Source organism: Halichondria panicea, chromosome 11, assembly GCF_963675165.1.
Source record: "Halichondria panicea chromosome 11, odHalPani1.1, whole genome shotgun sequence".
Classification (NCBI taxonomy): Eukaryota; Metazoa; Porifera; class Demospongiae; order Suberitida; family Halichondriidae; genus Halichondria; species Halichondria panicea.
In genome coordinates, this window is record NC_087387.1 from 2,202,004 (window position 1) to 2,222,645 (window position 20,642).

At 40.4% G+C, this 20,642-nt stretch overlaps 2 protein-coding genes across 2 annotated transcripts; both read right to left on the bottom strand.

The window, feature by feature from the left end:
• Positions 1 to 410: 410 nt before the first annotated feature.
• On the bottom strand, positions 411 to 7,021 carry LOC135344578 (uncharacterized). The gene is made up of 11 exons (XM_064541810.1): positions 5,533 to 7,021; positions 5,335 to 5,472; positions 4,471 to 4,692; positions 3,702 to 3,884; positions 3,248 to 3,448; positions 2,814 to 2,985; positions 2,647 to 2,681; positions 2,486 to 2,575; positions 2,205 to 2,288; positions 1,834 to 2,018; positions 411 to 1,453 (listed from the first exon to the last, which is right to left on the bottom strand). Exons 1-11 carry the CDS (start codon positions 6,212 to 6,214, stop codon positions 1,094 to 1,096), a joined length of 2,352 nt encoding a protein of 783 aa, XP_064397880.1. The 5' UTR covers positions 6,215 to 7,021; the 3' UTR covers positions 411 to 1,093.
• A 2,345-nt stretch (positions 7,022 to 9,366) lies between these two features.
• LOC135344583 (uncharacterized) lies at positions 9,367 to 19,499 on the bottom strand. The gene is made up of 7 exons (XM_064541814.1): positions 19,379 to 19,499; positions 18,932 to 19,261; positions 17,987 to 18,793; positions 17,826 to 17,902; positions 10,209 to 10,613; positions 10,017 to 10,134; positions 9,367 to 9,922 (listed from the first exon to the last, which is right to left on the bottom strand). Exons 1-7 carry the CDS (start codon positions 19,482 to 19,484, stop codon positions 9,615 to 9,617), a joined length of 2,151 nt encoding a protein of 716 aa, XP_064397884.1. The 5' UTR covers positions 19,485 to 19,499; the 3' UTR covers positions 9,367 to 9,614.
• Between the last annotated feature and the right edge of the window lie 1,143 nt (positions 19,500 to 20,642).

Below are 20,642 nucleotides of genomic sequence, written 5' to 3' on the forward strand. Positions count from 1 at the left end.
TATTCCCTCGGGCGCAGATATCCATGGTACAACTATTACATGTAAGTATAAAGTCTAAGTGTTCTCGATGTTCTCACGATGAGAAATTTTTCTGTGAGGTACTATCGGCAGATTCTCCTTTCCCGGGAAATGTTTTCATAACCTAGATCTACACAGGTTTACAAGTTCAATGGTGGCCCACTGCGAATATGATGACGCAACATTATATAGCTTTCTGGGGTGGATGGGGCTCATTGCTGACTCAAACTTCACTTTCGTCAGGCGCAAACGACTCCAGCCCAGTTTTGCAAGGTTTACCTGCTCCTCCATGTATACTGTACTCTAATAAGGCTAGCTATAGATTGAGCCCAGTATGTGTCAGTTAACTCTATATGTGTAGTTCTGGCAAAATATATTACACTAGCTGTAACAAAGCCGAGCGGTATGCCTTGTATTCGGAACGTAATCACAATAGAATGACCTTCAACATTTAATTGCAACACACTGTATAACAAAAACACACCTGCTTATATACCAATCTAGAATGATCTAGAACAAATAAAAGAACAAGAAACAACTAGAAAATCCCTAAGTCTATTGAGAACAATCTAGAATAAATAAGAACAGTCTGGAACCAATGATCCAAAGAGTTGTCCAATTATGTTACCAATAGTCCATAGCACAAAGTACATCACATTCCTCCTTCCTTAGATGGAGGAGTACGAGTCGCCACATCGACTTCGTTCACCGACATCACAACTGGTAGGGGGTAACCCTTCAGTTTCATCTTCGCTTTCTAACTCTGCTGAAAGTGCTGTTGCATAATTGGCTGGACTTGGGTCAAGTTCCACTTCTTCATCATGTTGATATGGTAGACTTTGGTTTCCTGTCTCCTTCCGGGCGTTTGAATCTCATAATCGACATCTGTCACTTTCCGAGTGACTTTGTATGGGCCTCTCCATTCAAGCTTGAGTTTGTTGGTTTGCATTGGTAGAAGGACAAAGACTTCGTCACCTTTGTTCTACACTTCTGAGTCTAGCTCCACTGTCGTAGTATCTCTTCTGTCTTCCTTGTGCCTGCTTGAGGTTGTCTTGAGCTAGCTTAGCCATGCATCTCACTGACTGTTTCTCATTGTAACTACATGAGTAATCGCCGGTACTTCTTCAGCTTTTTCGTCAGTCCATCCTTCGCACAGAATGTCAAGTGGCCCACGGACTCTGTGGCCATACAGCATCTCAAAGGGTGAGAACCCAGTCGATTCTTGAGGAGCCTCGCGATAAGCAAACAGGAGGTATGGCAAATATTCGTCCCAGTCTGTTGCGTTTCGGTTAGTGAACTTCTTCAGCATGCTCTTTAGTGTGCCATTAAATCGCTTGACTAGGCTGTCTGTCTGGGGGTGGTATGGTGTTGTCCTAATTCTTCGAATCTGTAATACCCGATAGACCTCTTCCAGAGTTGGCAGAGGGAGAGGACTCTGAGAAGGTATTTTGAATTCCATGCCAAAAATGAAAATTCAGTACGGCCGAGCAAGTATTAGCACAATCATGCAGTTATTGTGGTCACCCTATATGCTGGTCACTCTTATAATACAGCCAGGATAAACAATTATAATTATAGCTTTCGATAAAACTTAAAACATTGCGCGTTGTGTGTTCCTTATATGGAAAATAGTGACACATTGTAGTCTGTATTAGTACTGATATAAAGAACGTGCAACGTGCAACGCTTTTATAGATGTTTTGCAAAGGCTTTGCAAACTCCAGGAATTTCGAGGGTCAATAATAATTATGAGTTAGGAATTTCATTACAAAACTACATGACAATACATTCTCTTTGCAAGGCCTATCAACTTACGTATGTGCTCTCTTTTTTCAAATAGTCTAGTAGACTCCTGTTCGTCATATAAGGCATCACCATGGAAACACCGGGTTCGGCATCAAGACACACCCCAATCAGAGGCATGACGTGAGGGTGGTGGAATTCTTGCATTTTGGTGATCTCACTCACCATGCTCTGTACGTCATTCTGAGTGAACAGACCTGGGGAGAGGGGGAGGAGGGGGGTATTATAATAAATTATACTCATAAGTAGCTATAGGACTTGTGCATGTGTCCGCTCTTAGACAAGAGAAAGTTTGGAGGTACACATATAAACTCTGCCGGGAGACTTGTTTCAAAAACGCACGGGTATATATGAAATATATATGCTTATAATTTATAGTTAACCTTTTAGTGTCTTCAAAGCCACACCCCTCATGGCAACGTTGTTCCAGTCCATTAGTAATCCTTTGTACACAATCCCAAAGGCTCCTAGAAATGGGAATAAACCAAACATTATCAAACTGCCAGAGATGGACAAGAGAATGAAGTCTGACAAGCATTACTAATAATATTCTTGTAATGTGGATCCCATGCACTTGAAGGTGTTCAAACTATAATTATGATAGTTCTTGGCTGGTAACTATAGTTCGCCAAAGAAAAGTGGGATCTATCCATTACGTAGTTACCTTGACCAACTGCATCTTGCAATTTCAGATTAGAGCTGGGAATTCTCATTGATTCTGGAACATACTTCAAAATCTCCCGCGTTTGATATTCTGCAGAATGAGAAATGCATGAGATTGATTTGAATGCCCATACACATGCAACATACAGTATATATACATACCTATAAGAGTTCCTGGGCCAGACAACTTCCTCATTCTATAAAAGGTTTATAATGGCAATAATATACACAGCACAGTAGCTACCACAGTTCAAATACTATACTATACATGCAGACACTGTTGGGGCACCTTTTCTACTTTTATGGCTCAGCCATCGTAAAGAGCTCACCTTATAGTAGACACTCTTAACTTTTCTACTTTGTTTCGTACCGACCTTTTCGTACAGAGACAGCAAACTATCGCCAATATAGCAAGAGCAGCCACAACCATGACAGCGGTGACGCTGATAATCACAGGGTCACCTCCCTGACTGATTGACCGAGCCGTGGACACTGTTGGGTCTAGGGATAAAATCAGGCAATTATGTATAATTTTTATGTCAACAGAATGGCAATAACTACAGAGGAACTCAAACAATTTGGGGACAATATACAAAGCATGTAACTGAATTAAGTTATACAGGAGAAAGAATTGTACCTAAGCCTATTTCCTTGTCATAAAAAAGTACACTAATTTTGTCACGGGACTACTGCTATTACACTGAATATATATACACCAGTATATACAAGGCACACATACATATGTAGTATACCCAGGGCTTACTTTCTATGCACACAGGTTCTGTGGCTGTCCAATTTCCAGTGTCACATATCCTATAGCTAGTGGCATTTCCATCCAGCCTCAATCCATCGTCACAAGTGTACATTGCAACAGTTCCATTCGGTCTAGTGGCATTAAACAGACTTTCCATCATATCGTATTCCAAGACACCGTTGTCAATTGGAGGCAGGTCACGGCAAAAGGCTACAATAATGAACAAAACCTTGAGTTTTAATTTGTGTTTGTTGAATTCAAAAATCAAACTAGGTAAAAGCCAAGTACCAGAGATTTGCTTGGTAGAAAATAGAGGCTATATATGTAACAGTGTCCCACATATAGCCTCGAAATAAGGCCTATATAGACGACTGTAACCTGCCCGGAAATATTTGATTATTATACTTTTACTAGGCCAGTGCGAAAATAACAATTCTAGGTGTAATGCAGCAATGAACCATACCTTTACATGTCGGCATTGTACCCAACCATTCACTGTTGTTACATGTCCTGTTTTCATCTCCAGAGAGAGTGTATCCTTGATTACAGGTGTGAGTGGCAACAGTACCATACGGCCTCAGAGGGTAACCATTAAAACTATAGGAGATGTTTCCATTGGACAACGGGGGAAGATGATCACACTGACCTGCGTACATTCAACATCAGCAACATAAATTGTAACAGTAGTCTAAGAACGTTTCAAATAATAATCTAAACTCTAAAATCAACACATTTTGGTGACCGTCTAAGAACCCAGAAGTGTTCTACACTTGACCTGCATGCATACGTATGTAGGTTACTTGAACATCAATTAAAAGTGGAACCAATGTGGATTGGGACCTAGGGTTGATTTCTATGTATAAGTACCATCAACTGCATGGGTATATATAAACACATATTCTTTGAACTGCAACAGCAATCATTAGACGTAAATCATACAATCGACAAACTATAGAAAGGGGCTTAATTTTCGCCGTTTTCGTGGGTTGGCAATCCTACACAGAAATTAAGTCCAGGAAAATTGTTCTTTAATAGCTGTAACGTGCAAAGATTAAAGACATGGCTTCCGGTAAGCTGTCTCCCACGAACATTGTGCAACGAAATGCTTTTAGAGGCCATTCCACGAAATATAAGTGCATGCGCATGCCTCAAAAATTTCGCACTATACGGTATATAGTGATTGTAGGGACACATTAATGATAATTAAGCGTGACAGCTGTATACGTACGTACCTTGATCGTCTATAATGGTGATGGTGTAACTTTGTCGTGGTAAATAACAGTTTTCACTAGCATCACATTCAACAAATATTTCCAATTTTTCAATTGGTTCCGGAATGTCATCATCAATTATGGGCACGATAAATCGATTAACGGGAGCTGAATTACGGCGTCTCCATCTCATGTTACTATTGCCTGATCCTGGGCGTACACCAGTTAAAGTACAGTCCTCTCCTGCATGTGAAAAAAATGTTTGGAATCTACAACATTCATTGTCTTTTAACTAGGATTTAATTGGCATGCACTCCATGTTCACAGTAGAACAAGTTCCTAATGTCTGTGTTTCTATGATGGTAAATAGAGACCCACAAAAACATTTGCAATGTGCTATAGGATTGGCTGGGGGAAACACCAAAAAGCGTAGAAACAAGAAAGCGGACTGGGGCAAGAAGAGCATACTACACTAATCCGTTACATATCTAAGGCTACATGTATGTATACCTTAATTTTTTGGCTGGTAGTTTTTCCACGCTATTTTTGTGGTTTTCCTGGCCAATTGTTCAATCTATGGTCCGACAACCGTGCACCTAACATTAATTTTTGCTGAATCAGTATTTTTATAAAACTTGTCTTTAGAGGTACGTGTTGCACTCTTCTTAGACTTAGTCCTCTGTCTTGTATTGTTAGGTCTAGTAATAGGAGCTAACTCTCTCAACAACATCTGTAAAGGCAAGTTTTATTAATAAATGCTGATTCAGCAAATATTAATGCTAGTCGGACCTCCTCTGGGGTTCTGATTCTATTGGAGTGGTGCTGTCATTAATTAGAAGAAAGACGGTAGCCTATGTATTTATTGCTCGCCCTACATTATTTTACCTTCTGTTGCAGACAAATTTCTAGTAACAGCAAAAGCTCTTGTTACTGTTGAACGGTCCCCCCTTGTTATCAAGAACTCCATATCCACTTGACCCACTGTTTCCAAAACATTCATGTCTTGAGCTTCAATCCAAGCCACTACAAGAGGAAAGAAGTGAAGTGAAATTAAGGACACATTTTAGGTGGTATAGAACTTACGTCCTATTGGTTTCATCGCAAATGGAAGAGGGTAAGCAAATGAAATTTCCTTAGCAAAACCGTATGCATATCCCCAGAACGGTACATCACTAGAAAAATGTATATCAAATTCATCTACTCCGAAGACTCCAGTAGCTCCCCGCCCACACACCATTGATGCAATACAGTCCACACTACAATCGATGGTAGTGAAACCATCAGTTGGTGTGTATGCATCTCCATTGACTAGTAATCCTTGAGTGTTTGGTTCGTAATCACTTTCCCGGAGAGTATAGCTTAAGGACACAGAAGAAGGATCTGACAGACTTGTGAGACTGTACCGAGTTAGATAGGAATCGACAGGTGGTATGTACACCATCGAGGGACTGATGATTAGATTAGTGAAGTTCAAATTATCGACTGAACTTCCAAGGGTGTAGCTCATCACTGTAATCGGACGTGTTGACTGGACGCTGCAAAATGTACGACTGTTATGTGGTGTTCTGCACTCCACATATTGGCCTCGATTTATAACAGCGGTCATAGACCGACCAAAGCCTGATAGGAGGACTCTTCGACCATTACTACTAGCAGAGACTGGCTCACATAGACAGTTCACTTGTATAGAGGCTTCATCGCTGACAGTACCAATTCTATATACTTCACCACTTTGTCGAAGATCAAATGGTGCAAGAAAAAACATATCACCGTGGTGGTGGAATTTGTTCTACCAGATAATCGCAAGTTCCATCGTTGGTAGGTTTTCCACATTGATGGCCACTGAAAACAGACAAAGGTTTGTCAGATGTAATGATAGAGCTGGTTAAATCATTCACATTACTAAGCATCAGAGTGTCGAAGCGATTGAAGTGCACTCTGTATGTCGATTCTACCCGAGTGTTAGTGATAGCAGGGTTTGGTCTCACCCAGGAGGGATGAAGCTGTCTTTGTGATGTTATCATTTGAATACGTGTGTCATCCTGACATGGTGTGATGAGAAACTGACTCTCAAAAGTTCCTCCACCATTTGCATCTGACGAGAATATGAAATATTGGTAATCTTTCGCTGTTGGAAACTCGACACAGTTAATAGCCATGAAGGCATCAGCTGAGGAGGCCATGTCATTATTACTGCTGAGAGCATATACGAGGAGCTCATCATTTGGGTTAAAATCAGTCCTTTTTGTCTATCATTTGTAGATCCATCATTATCGCCGTCACTCTGTACTGATAAGTCTGGCCGTCCGTTACTCACTCCACCAGCTTGCAATTGAATGACTGTGAAATACCCCCCCTCTGTGCTGTGCCAGTACGAGAGAACAATCTACTGTCAGGTGATACCTCGTTGAATCCAACCAAGCCAGGAAGCCTCGTTTCAATAGTTAAAGCAGACACATCTTGTTTCGTCGTAATATAAAGTGATATTTCGGACCGTCCAACAGCATTTCTCATAAATGCAAAAGCAAATTTATTGCCTCTGGTTTTAAGAGAATTGGAATCTATGGAAATAATGTCATTATGAGAGGTACATACTTTGTGACCTGTAGGGGGTTTGTTTATAATGATAAACTTTTTTAGAAAGCTTTTTATGCATGGTCTCACACTTATACATCATCCTGTACTGAGGTGGTGGTACATCGTAACTAGGGTAAATACGTAGACACTATACGCAGGTGCCTTGTGGGAAGCTCTGATTTAGTTTATGTTGAACTTAACGTGAAAAAATGAAGAAAATCTTACATGATAAGATTGAGACGCTTGCATTAATTTGCAAGCGCTTAGTTAATAAGGTACTGGATGTAAGAACCGCCAAATAAGCTGTGTCAGCTTCAGGTTTCTAGTAGATCTACCGTCCTCGAGTAAACAATAATAAAACAGCACATAATTATGCATGTTAAGCGTGTGTATTTACTAGTAATAATTTAGGTTTTGTGATTTTATTGTTGCGAATTGATCAACCCTCACAAAGTTCGCATAACTATGTTTGATGCTCGAAAAACATTCTAGTAATACGGTAAAATACCAGAACTTATCACGTGCTTTAATATCGAAATCCCACTCGTTAGATCGGTCTTCTCGTGGGCGTCTAGCCAAGCATACACAGCAGTTGCACACATGGGGCTAGCCTCGATTCCAGGCCGCTGAGGCTGGAGTCGAGGCTAACATGGGGCTAACAATCTGAATACGATGTGGTATGTGCAGACTTTGTTTGGGATGCCTAGCATACATAGCAGTTGGGGCTAACAACAAATGTAAAATTATACAGCAATGACGATAATTATGGTATGCACGGACTTCGTTCGGGATGTCAGGCTTGGCCGCATGTCATTCAACACGCCGGAAGAAACATTAACTCTATTGCATGACCTATAGCTAATTATGCTGCACTAGTATGCTATTATGTATTACACCTATCCCTTGTGTTCAATCATAAATAAGGCGGTAACTATTTACCGCTCACGGTATTTTCGAACGAGTAATGGAGGAGGCGGTGACCCTTTACCGCAAGTGGTATTGCCATATTTAGTGGCGGCATAAGAGGGCGGCAAGCGGGTGACTCCTATCGGCCACCATACAGTTCAAATGATGTAGTTGAGAAACTCTCGAGTCCTCCATGCTCAGTGCTTAAATCAGGATGGATCAACGATGCAGGAATACTCATTGATAGGAAATTCTCCAGACCCATGCATGCATGTTTTCGACCTATGACGTTCTTGGGGCTAGTGCGAAACTAAGTTAATTGACATCGAAAATTGGTTTACTGACCTCTCTACTGTAGTGGTGTGGTCATTTGAACCTCGATCCTCGAAAATAACCTGTATGTAGTCTCATAAATCATACATATAACTTAAACCAACTGAAAAGGAACATTTTAAGCTTACAGACACTATAAACTAAACTTGGCTAAAAGTAGTCTGAAAGAGCACTGACCAAGGTCAAGTACTTCGCACCTCCTCTGGTCCATGCAGAGGAGGTTCAACATGATCACGTGATCGATACAGTTTTTAACTTAGTTACACTCATTTTCCCATGCTTATCAGAATGAAATTATGCTACAAAACTTGGGGACAAAATACACTAGAAAGTTTCTGTTCCGTTTGCGTAGTACTCTGTGTTTGTTTTTGTTTTGATTCTGTTACACGTAAGCAAAACAATCATTTTAGTGCATGTGCACTTAAACTTGCAATAGTGTGTTGACTTACACAAATTGCTAAATTGGATTCGTAGTAAGGCATTTGCATGCCCCTTTCTACTAGCCCCTCCCTTTCATTTTTCCTGGATCCGCCCCTGGTATCTATAATAATGGTAACGTGAGAAACAACCTTAGGAAAACGCATGTACAACCTACTCTAGTTGCACACTGTTCTATATATCATTTATTTACAATTATACATGAATATTCGACAAGACATTCACAGGCAATAAACACACACACACACACACACACACACACACACACACACACACACACACACACACACACACACACACACACACACACACACACACACACACAAAATAATATCAGTATCTATGGTAACGTGAGAAAAAACCTTAGAAAAGTCACATGAATGACAACGCATGTACAACCTCCTCTAGTTGCACACTGTTCTATTATTTATTTACAATTATACATGAATATTCATTTCATCTAAAGAAGAAAATAAAGCTTGTCGATACGAACGTACCAAGACGGATTTTCGGTCAGTATCCTTCTTTGTAGAGTATTCTCTTTGTAGTCGACACTACAATTGGTGTGTTGTTTGAACCTGAACCTCTATCATAATTGATGTCTATTTTTTGCAATTCGCAAAATTTAGTTCTACGAAAAAAAACACTAAACGATCGATGTGCGTTCACCATTTATAGCAATTTTTAAATATTTTGTTGAATTGAACTGACACTGAAAGGGTTGTATACAGGAGGTTAAGATAAGGAATACATGTAATGGTATAAGAAATTATGAGCAATGACAAAGTTATACATTGGAGCTAGGTATATAGGTCCAATCTCATAATTAAATGTGGGTCTAGTGATAAACTATAACCATAAATCTACACAAGATAATCACTAATATCCACTCCAATTAACAGTCTTAACAGTCAGGGCCGCCACAGGAAATGATAGCGACAAACTTCTTGCGGAGAGACTAGCATTTTTTCCCAGTGCTTTCTCGCATCCTTCTGGGCTACATCTGGCCCAATGTATACTCTGCCAATTAAATCATCTAGCTTCATGTGATCGTAGTCATAAACTGTAAAGCACAATTTACAGTCATTAATAGACAGATCTTGTAGGTCAAACTGGAAGGGTTCGTGGAAATCAGGGTTGAGGTCATTCGTCTTTTGACTTGATTTCCACTTCCTTAATATCTTCTTCTTGTAGAGAAGCTTGACTTTTACATATGGATCTGAAAGAGAATAATTATGAGTTAAATTTGTAACACTACAATGTTTATGTATACGCAGGAATATTAATTTAAATAGGCATCATTATTAGCCAACCTGATGTGCCCATTATGTCTTTTTTTGGTAAGTTCGTCAATTTCATCACCGTACCCTTCAAACTGTTGACGTAATCATCATAAGCGAGGGACAGAAGAATGGTTCCGCTGCTGTCTGCCTGTGCAATTGAACAAAACCTGAATAACGCTCTACAATGCATGCTATGATTGCTGTATACTTAACTGTACATACCTTCTTTTCTTTTTTATGGACTTCATTATCAAAATACATCGTACTTCCTGTGAAGTCCGCATCTTCAAGAGAAATGGTCACTCCGCCAATCTTTGTGTCATGATCGTAGACATACAATTGCAGTATCATGTCGCCTGTATCACATGGATACACATTTTTGAATACAAATTTCTCGTCAAAAATCGGATTCAAACATTTCTCAACTATATTTGATTTAGCTTTGTCTTGATTTGGATACAGGATAATTTCCACATAGGGATCACTAGTACCACAACGATCCATTGCAGGAAGATTGCAGGCTGACAATAAATGCACAGTTAAAACTGAGTGAACCACATCATAATCCAGGAAAAATTTCAGTGTAGGATTGTCAGGAGGACTATCTACTTTCCAAGATGCTTGAGACTGTTTGGCAGAGATAGAACAGTTTGAACATGAGTCAAAAATTAATATAAACACAGGTGAACATACTGCCAATCCTATATATATATGTTTTACTAATAAGTATAGTCTGCTAGTACTGCATGTAGCTCATTGCCGTAAACTTTGGCGCCTACCATCGAGGTATCAGCATCCGCTGTGCTTTCATTTTTAAAGCACTGAACAAAATTAGAATTTGTTTAAGAAGTGTTGTTCTTTTTGTTTCAAATAGCCGAAAGAGGTTGGTACTACTGTAAGATATGCTGAGCGACACCCAGAAAAATGTTTCGACTTTACTCAATCGTCTTATCCACCCATGTTCATGCCGCAACCACCAACAAGAAAAACACACATGAGATCTCTTACTGATGTAGTGAGCGCAGAGAAAGGCCACATCACTAGCTGGACAGATATGTTTATTTAACCCTTACTTTGTTAATTTGTATGTGTCTCATTTTATTATCCATGAAAGTTTCAATGATTTTAAAAATTGCACTATTTCAACAAAATGACTGCATGCACTTTGCTTGAAAGTGAGTAAGTAAGTAAGTTTCTTGCCAAGCATTTTCTCCAAGTATATAGCCATTTTCAGGACATTCTGCACATGCAGGGGGTTTCCAAACGACTACAGCCTGGATTAGAAAGCGTTTCTATATATAGATTTGCAATCGCTTTCACGAGGCAGATGACCGCTCGGGCTCAACTTCTCTAACCTAAACAATTCAACCATCTTTAAATGACTGCAGCAGTAACGTCACAACACCTTGTGGCCACTTATGAGATGGGCATGTCTGAGACACACCGTATTGTAATACATCTAGTGGAGACAGTATAGTAACAAGTCAAAAGCTTTATATATACCAGGAGCTCATGTGCTGACTATACTACCTTCTTTTATTCAAAATTAATATCTCCATTTTCATGCAGGTATGCTGTATTTATCAGTATGGTAGTGCATGGGCTCATGTAAAGTGTATCTAGAAAATGAAAGCACTAAATAATGCAGTGATGTCTTGTAATGATGTTATGAATCACTGTAATGGACGTAATCACTGTTTACCGTAATGTATGTAATCACCATAATGAGTGTAATCACCGTAATGGCTGTAATCACCGTAATAAGTGTACTCACCATAATGAGTGTAATCACCGTAATGGCTGTAATCACCGTAATAAGTGTACTCACCGTAATGAGTGTAATCACAGTAATCACCGTAATGGGTGTAATGGGTGTAATCACAGTAATGAATGGAATCACCGTAATCACCGTAATTTATGTACTCACCGTAATGGGTGTAATCACCGTAATGGTGTAATCACCGTAATGAGTTTTTATACACACATTATATCATGATGAACATTTTTGCATTACTGCATGCAGGATACAGAGAACCTAGAAAGAGGGGTAATGATCGACTGTTAAAAAGGATTGATGCCAAAAGTCCAAGTCTAAAGAATGGCTGCTTGCAGCTCTCTTCTCAGCTACTGATAGCTAGTGTTCTAGTGCAGAGCAACACTGTATGGACAAGTTTTCTACACACTCTTCTGAAAAGGCTGCAATGGCATTCCAAGTAAGCAAAAATAGGCATAACTCGAGAACGAACACATATACACACACACATAAACGCATTACTGCAGTGGCAGATCCAGAGGGGGTTCTTTGGGTTCAATTGAACCCCCCTTTGAGAAAGAAGTGAGTGGGAGGCTCAAGCAACTAGTTAGCAAGTTGTTCCTTTCTTACTAGCTTTCACATGCACTTCTCACTTACCTTTAGTCCTTGTTAGTCCTGCGAAGCTTTGTCTGTGCAGTTTCAGTGACTATGAAGGCTAAAAACTCTCCAGCGTATAGTGCATGCAGACTGCTTATGAAAAGTGATGACCTTTTGTTTAGGAAAAAATTCGGTGTGTTAATACGCATGCCCACTGTTTCGAAGAAGTGCATGACAACCTTTTTTTTAGGTAACCCACTCAGAGCCCTGGAACCACCCTTTCAAGAATCCTGGATCCGTCACTGTACTGTATATACCTAGCTTGCGCATGCGCACCGAGACATAATAACATGCTCTCAGTACATGTACATGGCCACTACAAAGAAAACTAAGAAGGCTCACAACTAAAGACTCCAGAGAGAAAGTTGAGATAAACTAGCTATGAAGCTTCCCTGCTGGCCACAGTAATTTTATTTGTTCATAATCACTTAATGACATCCTTTAATCCGGAAATTTCATGTATTCGGAATAGTGAGGCTCTACTGTACAGCCTCCACAACAACAAGTTACTAGTTAAAATTTAATGTGGAAGATTTTTATGCCTCGGTGCGTGTGTTTGTGTTTGTGTGTGTGTGTGTGTGAGTGTGAGTGTGTGTGTGTGTGTGTGTGTGTGTGTGTGTGTGTGTGTGTAGACTGCTACAGCTGCTCAAGGATCAATGAAGTGCAAATAAGAGTTTCTATAGGCTTCTAGTCATGACATTGTTTTCTTGGATTTATTTCGTGGATTTGCAAAATAATGCTTCGTTCTCGAGTTTTGCCTATAGTTTTGCTTACTTGGAATGCCATTGCAGCCTTTTCAGAAGAGTGCGTAGCAAAACTTGTTCACCGAGTGTTGCTACTCTACTTAGTAGTTAGCTTTGCACTAACTATATATATATTGGTAGCTGCAAGAGTGAGAAGAGAGCTGCAAGGCTCTTCTGATGCAGCCATTAATTTTAGACTTGAACTTTGGCATCCATTGTTTTTAACAACAATCATGGTCATTCATTTCCCACTCTTGAGTTTCCCTGTGATTCTGGATTCTGCCTGCTTGCAGCCAAATAAAATGTTCATCATGATAATTATAATGTGTGTATAAAACTATTAGTAGCTTTATGCTATGTAGCTTTGGCATCTCCACCGAGGCATCAGCACCCGCGGTGCTTTCATTTGTAAAAGCTTTGTCGTCGAATGAAAGTGAGCAAACAATTTTTGCATTGGTTGCATAATTATAACTATAGCAAGATCTGGAAGAGAATGGGATGCTCTGACACGGAACAGCTATAGGTAATCAAATATACATTCTGTACTAGACTCAGGCTGGATGGGGGTGTTCGAGCACCTACCCTGCATGGCTACGGCCATGAAACGGATCACGTGCACCCATATCCAGGAATTTCGAAAAGAGGGGGGAATTTAAGAAACATTTTTACTAAAAAGAAGTCAACTGTTTTTTAAAACCCAATCAGTGTAAGCTTTTCTGGTCATGGGTTTATTGAACTACTTATCTACAATAGTTGTGACATACATAGTAGCATGAGATAGCAAAAATCCATGTGGTCATCTTGCTCTTCAGGATACTATTATGCTTGTAGGTATATTCTGTGACGTGTGCTGCTCTAAGCCACACCCACTTCGTGGCAAAGAATGAGCTAGAATAAATACACAGATCTTATTCGAGCTAATACATCTACAGTGACTACTGATCTTCTAGCAAGAAAGGGGGGGGCACATGCCCCTTGCATGTGCCCTGCACTGGATCCGCCACTGCATGCAGTATTAGCATGAAAATATAAATCGGTGTTACGCCTCAACAAAGCCGGAAGTTCTTAGAAACCCTCTACACCGCTAATTCTAGTGTTATATTGTATTTTAACAGGATCACTGGATTTGTCAAAGAATATTGCCCAGGGGGAGAGTCCTTTTTGCACCTCCAAATTGACAAAGCCCCCCCTTGTCCCGGGAGGGAGGTAGTGGGGCTTTGCATTGATAGGTGCATAAAGCATTCTTGGCAGTAATGGCAGTATGACGAGTGGTGCAGGCTGCGCTGTGCTAATGCCTCTCGCCATTGTTTTGCTTTCGCTCGAGAGGTGAAGAGGTATAATATAATGTTACGTTATTATTGTTGATTGCAATTGTTAATAGTTACCAGTACGTGGCGGATCCAGGGGGAGATCCCAGGGTGCCACGGATCCCCCCTTTCAGTATAGCTATATTATGGCTTTATTGCAGCTACCATTTAGCTATTTATCAGATCGAGTTTGTTTGTAATTTGATTTAATGATTGTACCTGTTGTTTTGATGTATCAACTGCCAAAAGAGTATTCAAAGTCAATGGTTAGCCTAGGCTAGCTAGTTGACTGTTCGTAGCAGCTACGCAAGTCTATTATGGGACTTTCCCTGGATGAGACTGGGATTTTCCCTAGTGTTACTGCACAACGTGTGACCGGAAGTGGGCGTAACCCAAAAAATTTTTGCTCCGTGCGCGACTGTAACTCACACTACGCGCTCATTAGTTTGGAACCTCCCTTTCATTTTTCCTGGATCCACCACTGGTCACAGCTGTTATTTTTCGTCGCATTGCAACCGTTGAGCACTGGAATACACAGACAGACAGACAGACAGACACACACACACACACACACACACACACACACACACACACACACACACACACAAACACAGTCAGCTTTACCGTATCCCTCGTGCGGCTACGCCTCGATAACTTTTGTTCGCTACAAGGTTTTAAAACCTAAATCTGCCAATATATAATTACAGTGGAACCTTCCATAACGAACCCTTCCACATGGCACGGATTGAAATCACTATCTAAGTACACATGCAGAAACAACCTCCTACAAGCGGACCTTCGGAAGGGGGACAAGCTTTGTGCTCCCAACTGACCAACTCTGTGCAAAACTTCCTCTTACGAGTGGTACAAGCTGCGCTGTGCTAATGCCTCTCGCCGTTGTTTTGCTTTCGCTCAAAACCATTAGAAGAGGTGAAGGTATAATTATATGTTATTATTGTTAATTGCAATTGTTGACAGAATTGAATTTCAGACACAGTCATCATAGGAGAAGAGCTGAATGGCAGAAGCCTATCTGATGGCTTGATGAATAATCTTCAACGATACTGGCATGTTATTTAAATGGCCTGTAGCCAAACAGTGGGAGAAACCTTTGTCAAAGGCACAGAGTATATTAAAGCACAGACAGTACTACAGTATATATCTAAACAAGCAGAGAAAAGACTTGTGTACATGTATCTATTGTTACCAGACTTGTGTACATGCATCTATTGCTATATGGTATATCATTGTGGCTAAATGGTATACCAGGACCTCAAGAAAAAGAAATATTGCCACTGGATTATGGATTCTAACATGTGGGGATGAGCGCGCATGCGCATTACATCCACAGGAATAATTATTAAAGGATGTGTCTGCAAAGAGATCAAGTTCACAAATGGCTACAGCTAGCTGCTTAACAGTCTTGTAGCTAACAAAAAGCTAACGCTTTAGTGCAAAGGAATAGAAAGTTTGTGCGAACGGATGATGCTATAAAAGATTCTGAAGAGACTGCAACAGCCTTCAATGCATGTGAGTCAAACTAGCCATAACTCGAGAAAGAAGTTTTAGTTTGCTAATCCACGAATCAAAATCCAAGAGAACGTGGCTAGAAGCCTATAGAAGCTGTTATAGTTTTCGTCGCATTGCAACCATTGAGCAGTACGCTACAGCTGGAACAGACACACACACACACACACAGTCACCTTTACCATATCCCTCGTGCACCTCGAGGCACAATTACGGACAAACAGGAAACCATACCCATATTTTATGCCCAATATGGTAGAGGTCGTTAGTAATGTTATGCCTCGAGGCGTAGTCGCACAAGGGATACGGTAAAGTTGACTGTGTGTGTGTGTGTGTGTGTGTCTGTCTGTCTGTGTGTGTGTCTGTTCCAGCTGTAACATTACTGTTCAACGGTTGCAATGCGAAGAAAATTAAAAGCTTCTATAGGCTTCTAGCCATGTTCTCTTGGATTTCAACTCGTGGATTAGTAAATTAAAGCTTCTTTCTCGAGTTATGGCTCACATTGAATTGCAGTCTCTTTGGAATCTTTCATAGCATCATCTATACAAACTTTCTATTCAACATAATTATGAGTTAGCCTTGCACTAAAGTGCTAGCTTTTTTGTTAGCTGCAAGAGTCAGAAAAGATCTGTTAAAGCAGCTAGCTTGCTATATGTATACCGTATAGCGGGTAATTTTCGGGGGACAAAATATTCGTGGTTCAGCAATATTGAGACATTTCGTGGGTAATATTTTCGTGGTTGTTGCTTGGATTGTAGGTAAAGGTAGGCCGGCAAGGTCGTTTCATTTGTGGGTAAAATATTCGTGGTCAAACCTCCAACCACAAAAACCACGAATATTTTGTCCCCCGAAAATTACCCGCTATACGGTAGTAGCCATTTGTGAACTTGATCTCTTTGCAGACACACCCCTTTAATAATTAGGATGTAATTAATGCGCATGCGCGCTCATCCAGTGGCAGAATCATCTTACTGTATATCTTCTAATTTATCGGACACTTCTAATTACCCGGACACTTTTCTGGGCAATTTTCATACAGCGGACACTCTGGTACTTTAATTTTACGGACAATAAAATTGGAGATAAATATTCTAGCTTTATAGCCAGCAAGATAGATAGCTTTGAGGATTAGCTAGTTTTAGATAGCTATAGTGCAACTATTCAGTCGCACACTGTTCTATTAAACTTAGCTAGCTCGCATACAGCTGTATGCTTGCTCTAATTATTCCGGACACTTTACGTGCTCTATAAAGATCTGTTCCAATTATACCCAGACAATTTTTAAAATAATTATTTTTTGCTGTCCGATAAATATACGGTACTTATTTTTCTTGAGGTCCTGGTATACCAGTAAGCAACAATGATACCATAGGTGAAAGCACCGCGAGTGCTGATGCCTCAGTGGAGGTGCCAAAGCTACATAACATAAAGCTACTACTGAATAGTGTTTATACAGACATTATAATTGTCATGATTTGATAACATTTTTTTGCATATTATTTTTGCTGTATGCAGGGAAAGTTGGGGTGTCGCCCGGTTTCTGTGAAACGAAACTCAAGGAGTGGGTAATAATCGACCATGATTGTTGTTAGTCGTTAAACGATCGATACCAAAAGTTCAAGCTTAAAAGTAATGGTTGCATGCAGCATCAGTATAGTAGAGCCTTGCAACTTTCTTCTCACTGTTGCAGCTACCAATAGCTAGCGTTTTAGTGCAGAGCTAACTAGTAGCATGCAACACTCCATGGATAAGTTTTGCTATACGCACTTTGCTGAAAAGGTTACAATGGCATTCTATAGCTAGATACAGTTGTGGCAGGAATCTCATTCACACACTACATGCATGTACGCACCTTCTTAACTGGTTGAGTGTCATTTGACTTCCTCTTTGTTGCTTCCACTGTATCCAAGCCTCTTGTCAGTGAAGTATCTATATTATAAGAATCAAAAGTTCAATAGAAAAAAATGTCCAAAGCGTAAAAAACATATAATTATTAGCACTACAGGGACTCACATATGTCCCTGGCAGATGGTCTCTTCGTCATGTCTTCTTGCAAACAATCGTCAATAAGCTTCCTCAACTTATTTGTACCAGGGATCCGGGAAACATGGAATAATCGATCCTTGGCTGATTTGATCGTCTCCAGCTTGCAAACAATCTGCGCCACGATCACCCCGTAGGAAAACACATCCAGGCTACTATCGTATTTCTCCTCTTCCAATCGAATGGCCTCGGGAGGTAAATACCCCTTACGGTGACCAATAGCTGTGAGGGTGGAGCTAAGCTTGGAGGGATCGTATAGCCGTGACATACCAAAGTCGGAAATCTTTGCGACAGGCATTGGTAGTGTAAGCTTCAGCAAGACATTATCACCACAGAGGTCACGGTGGATAATCTGCTTGCTGTGAATGTAGGCCAGACCACAAGCCATGTCTTTTGAGAGGCTAATTTGACATTCGCTAGTGAGGGACTCTTCATCAAGGCCGGAGAAATAGGATCTCAGACTGCAATCCATTAGCTCAATAACGAGGATTGTTCCACTTGATTTGGGATGCTTAGCAGTCGCTAAAAACTGAACAACGTTTGAGTGCTGGAAAGCCTTGAGAAAATCACTCTCATGATCAATTGCATTGTTAGCTTCTTCATTTTTTCCGACAGGAATACTTGCCTGCATTTCCATAGCATCGTGAAGCAGCACTTTGACCGCACAAATCTCGCTCCTGTAGCTGCCTTTGAAGACTGCTCCAAATGCACCTTTACCGAGAGGCTTGTCTAGGAAAACTGTTAAATCAGTATTGATCCTCTGGCAATTTTGGTCAACTATTGTGTGTTTGTAGGGGAGTGGGGGAAGGTGATGTATTGAAGTGTTATGTAAACTATAATTATGAAGTGTTATGTAAACTATTAATAAACTATAAGCATTACATAATTATGACATACGTATATTCCGGTGCTTACCCTCTAACTTCACTTCAGTAGGATTGCTTGCAACAGCAGACTGTAGACGATCTCTTTCGATGGTCCTGGCTATGTAACTGTAGCCCACAATAGGACAGGACAAAGCTTTAACAACATCTTCCCAGCTTCTCTCCCCACCTTTCAGCCATTCTTTCAAACCCTCACGATAGCATTCATCAGGATCGTTGCACCATTCTTTGCCGATGCTGTCGATAGTATCTGGGGATATCTCAAGAACTAGCAAGAAGTTTCGCCATTTGATTCGAGCATCAAACGTAGCTATGTATAGTTCTTTTAGGTCTGCTATTGTGAGATAGTCTGACATATTCTCTGTAGGATGTGGATTACAGAAATGAGCAAAAGAAAATTAATATATAGATAGCTGCATGAGTTGGCAAGTGCCATAGGTATGATAGATCTATAGTACATAAAGCTGTCTGCACTCACTGATATTAATCCATGGCCGGCCAGAAGCTACAGTATCTTTATTCTGCACAATTAACAAATCAGGAGGTCTCTGGGGTCTGTTAAATACAGTGAAAATTTGACACATGCGCAGGCAAATTATGCAGGGGGAGGTCACTACTATGCACACTACACTACCGTTCGCTACCGCGGTCAAGATTCTTGACCCCCCAATTTTCTTCTTGACCGCTTGACCAGCCTAAGATATTATGCTTGACCCCTTGACTGCAAAAAATTAAGCTCTTGACCCCTTGACCATTCAATTATCGCCGCAACAGACTGCACTATTCATGTCTATCATGCAATGCAAGGGTGTACATGCTCATAAACTGGTCCAGTGGATCCACTACATGTACAGGTATTTATATATACATGTAACAGTGATAGCTCTAGCTAGGATTATAGCTCTATAAAAGAGATTTTCATTGACACAAATTGTACAACATGTCATTTATCTAAGACTATTCATGCACAGACCTGTCATATTAATCACTGGCCACATATGAATTGGTCAGGAGAAGTGGTTATGGATGGAGCATGCACATGCACTAGCTAGGACCTCTTATATTACTTTTATGACTTCATGATCTTGCTCCAAGAGTATCACTATGGGAAGCTGTCTGTCTGTGCACATCGCTGAAAATTCGCCACAACAACAAGATATGAGCATGCTCAATAAACAAGCGGAAACAATTGGAAATTAGAGAAGGACCTACTGCTACGAAGTATTTAATACGTGATATGGGACATGATGAGAAGCAATTGTACTTTTCTATCGATCAGGATCCTAAGAAAAAGATCTCCTATACGTTCAGGACCGAACATGAAGCCAGGTTCTTCGTAGACATAATTTTGTTTATGCAGGCTGACAATTGTCTAAATCCGGCAACTTTGTCAGAGGTTGCTACACCAGACTATACTCTCTTTCAATCCATATTGCATAGGAATGCTAAGGATCACTGACTATTAGAGTTCATTTGCTGGCACTGTGTAGCTACAGGATAGTAATTATGTGTGTGTTGTAATTCCTGTCTGTGGCTTGTTGTGTTGTGGGTTGTGGGTTGTGGTTGTGGTTATTGAGCTAGTGTGCGCATTGGATTTTGAATTTCCCGGTTAGCTTAATGAGTTCAAAGTCCACTAAAAGAGTGCTTTGTTGTCTTGACTTTTGACCTTTTGGTGGTGTATTTACCTTGTTGACCCCTTGACCATCATTAAAATACCCCCTTGACCCTTTGACCACATCTTG